This window comes from Gossypium hirsutum, chromosome A11, assembly GCF_007990345.1.
Source record: "Gossypium hirsutum isolate 1008001.06 chromosome A11, Gossypium_hirsutum_v2.1, whole genome shotgun sequence".
Lineage (NCBI taxonomy): Eukaryota > Viridiplantae > Streptophyta > Magnoliopsida > Malvales > Malvaceae > Gossypium > Gossypium hirsutum.
Genome location: NC_053434.1, coordinates 92,391,882 through 92,394,379, shown reverse-complemented (window position 1 = coordinate 92,394,379; position 2,498 = coordinate 92,391,882). Strand labels below are relative to the sequence as shown.

Below are 2,498 nucleotides of genomic sequence, written 5' to 3'. Positions count from 1 at the left end.
TAGATATTCATAAACCATAACCTTACAATAAGATAATTATATTACATGTCCTTGGAATAATATTAGGTCCCTGTATTTAGATAAGATCTGAAATTTAGTCATTATATTTAAATAGTTGAAAGTGAAATTCTTTTAATTTTTTATGTGAAAATTTCAATCCAATCATTAATATTATTAGCATTTTTCATCAAAACTTGCCAACACGGCATGCTAATTAAATTGCCCTCTTATAACATTGCACATGATTGACAAAAAAATAAAAATGTTAAGTTGACAAGTCTTGACAGAAATTACAAACAATGATAATGATTAGATTAAAATCTTTAAATTGACAAAGCAAGAGGCTTAAAATTTTAACTTTTAAAATACAGTAACTAAATCTCAAATTCTGGATAAATATAGGGAATACAAGCATATCTTAACCTCAATATTATTATATAACCTTATTTTGCGAGGGAAAGACTCTCGACATGCAAATATGGAATTTATTCTTCATAAATTAAAGCCAATAGACATACATCCCTCGTTATCTTTTGAAGTTTTAGAGAACAATTTAAATGTTAAACCTGAGTTATCCAATTTTTCTTGAATAAGTTTCTCTAGACGTTCAACCATGGAGGGTATGAGATAATTGCTCCAATCTCCCGTTTTTGCTTTTCTAAAGAAAGCTTCTCGTGGAATCACAAAAGTCTTTGTTTTCCCTGAGAAAGTTTCTTGTGGATACCCAAAAGTTTGCGCGCCCTTCTTATTCACTTCCAAGTCTTTCATGTTCTCAAAGCTGCAAATTTTCGCTATTTCTTCAACAACTCCTTGTTTCTCTTCTTCCTCAGTGAAAGGAACCCCCAAAAACATTGCCAACTTTTTTAGGTGAGAATTGATGTCTTCCTTGAGATCTTCATACTGTAAAAACAATATTTTGCTCGATTTTTCTTGGCTTGCCCTCCAATACCCTAGCACATGATCGAAAAATGGTCCAAATTCATTGATTCCTTGGCAGAACATCTCAAAAGCTTCATCTAGTGATACTGGCTCAAAGCCTTCGCCTCGAAGCCTGGAAAAGAAAGACCAAAAAGAAATGAGCGTGTTCATGGGGTTTCTACATAAGTAAACAATCTTACAGTTGGAATCTTTAATGGAAGTTGGCAAAGAAGCATAAGGCAAGTGGATAGAAAAAAGTCTTGGCTGATAAAGAGTACAATTTTCGAGATCAGGACAAGTGTCGTTCAAATAAAAGTCATAATCAATGAAGCGAACCAGAGAGTGAGGGTTATAGGTGAGCAAGGGATTGTTTTCCCTTGCGAACTGACTGAGGTACAAAGTGGAGAAAGTCAAAGCTTTAAGCCAAGTAGTGCCACATTTTGGCAAAGTGGCGATGAGAATATCAGAATCAGATGCTTGGAAATGTTTCTGACAAGAAATCACAGCTTTTAAAACAATTGATGGGCACCAGAAACCTTGGAAGAAGTAAAGATTCATTCCTGTGAAGCTTTTATCTTTAGGGAAGGTTTGCACCAGTTGTTGGAATTCATCATCCCAAGACTCCTCAACATCATGGGATGTGGAAACCATGCTGGAGTTGTACATATCTGTTTTCTCCATGGTGAAACAAGCAGCTGGTCGATAAAGGGATAAGAAAAACAACATTCAAAACTAGTTTTCTGTTTATATAGCAAGTTTTGTGGAGCAGAATAAAAAGAGACCATATCAAATATTTTATTTTTTAATCATTTATTTTAGGGTAAACGTCCCAATTTTCAAAAGTTTTTATTATACGCATCCGAAAAAATAGGTACACGTGTTGGATTAGTTTAGTCACTCTTATTAAAATGGTAAACAGAGATCTAACCTGAAATTATTTGATTTTTCACGTATTTAAATAAAATAAAAATGTTGATTTTAGTTCCAATCTTTTTATACAAACGAGGTTTACCTCTCACCTTAACAAATTGAGAACAACAACCATACCCTCTGTGAAAAATTCACAGTAAATTCCAATGTCCTTAGGGCATAAATAACATGCTTTGCTTTCTTAACTAGTAATAATTGTAGCATATAATAGTTAGGGTTTTCATTGTTCTTATGCAAATATTAGAGGCATGGGGGAATTAGCAACCATTCAAAGCACTTAACAACAGTCTCCAGAAAAAATAACCCATGCCTAAAACTTAAATCCTCAAAGATATAAAAAATCCTGAAATTTGTATAAAAATTCTAGCTTTACTATTACAGCTATTAAAAAAAAGAAAAGAAAAAGCATAGATTTTAAAAGAAAATTATTTGTAAATCATCTTGAAGTGAAGAGGCGAATAGTAAATTAAAAATTTTCCACATTATCTTTAATATTTTCAATCTTTTTCTTCTTTTTGAATTTGATGTTTCCATAATTTTTTTTTTGATTTTTTGTCACCTCTACTACCAAGAGTCAGCATCGACGGTGACGCATTGCTCTAATCAACGAAGCAGATGAAAGAGGAGGCCATTTTTCATAGATGATGTGG

The 2,498-nt window shown here is 32.7% G+C and overlaps 1 protein-coding gene across 1 annotated transcript; it reads right to left on the bottom strand.

Annotated features, from left to right (window-relative positions):
* Positions 1-492: 492 nt before the first annotated feature.
* On the bottom strand, positions 493-1,599 carry LOC107956985 (cytosolic sulfotransferase 14). The gene has a single exon (XM_016892410.2). The coding sequence runs from the start codon at positions 1,597-1,599 to the stop codon at positions 493-495; it is 1,107 nt and encodes a 368-aa protein (XP_016747899.2).
* Positions 1,600-2,498: the final 899 nt, after the last annotated feature.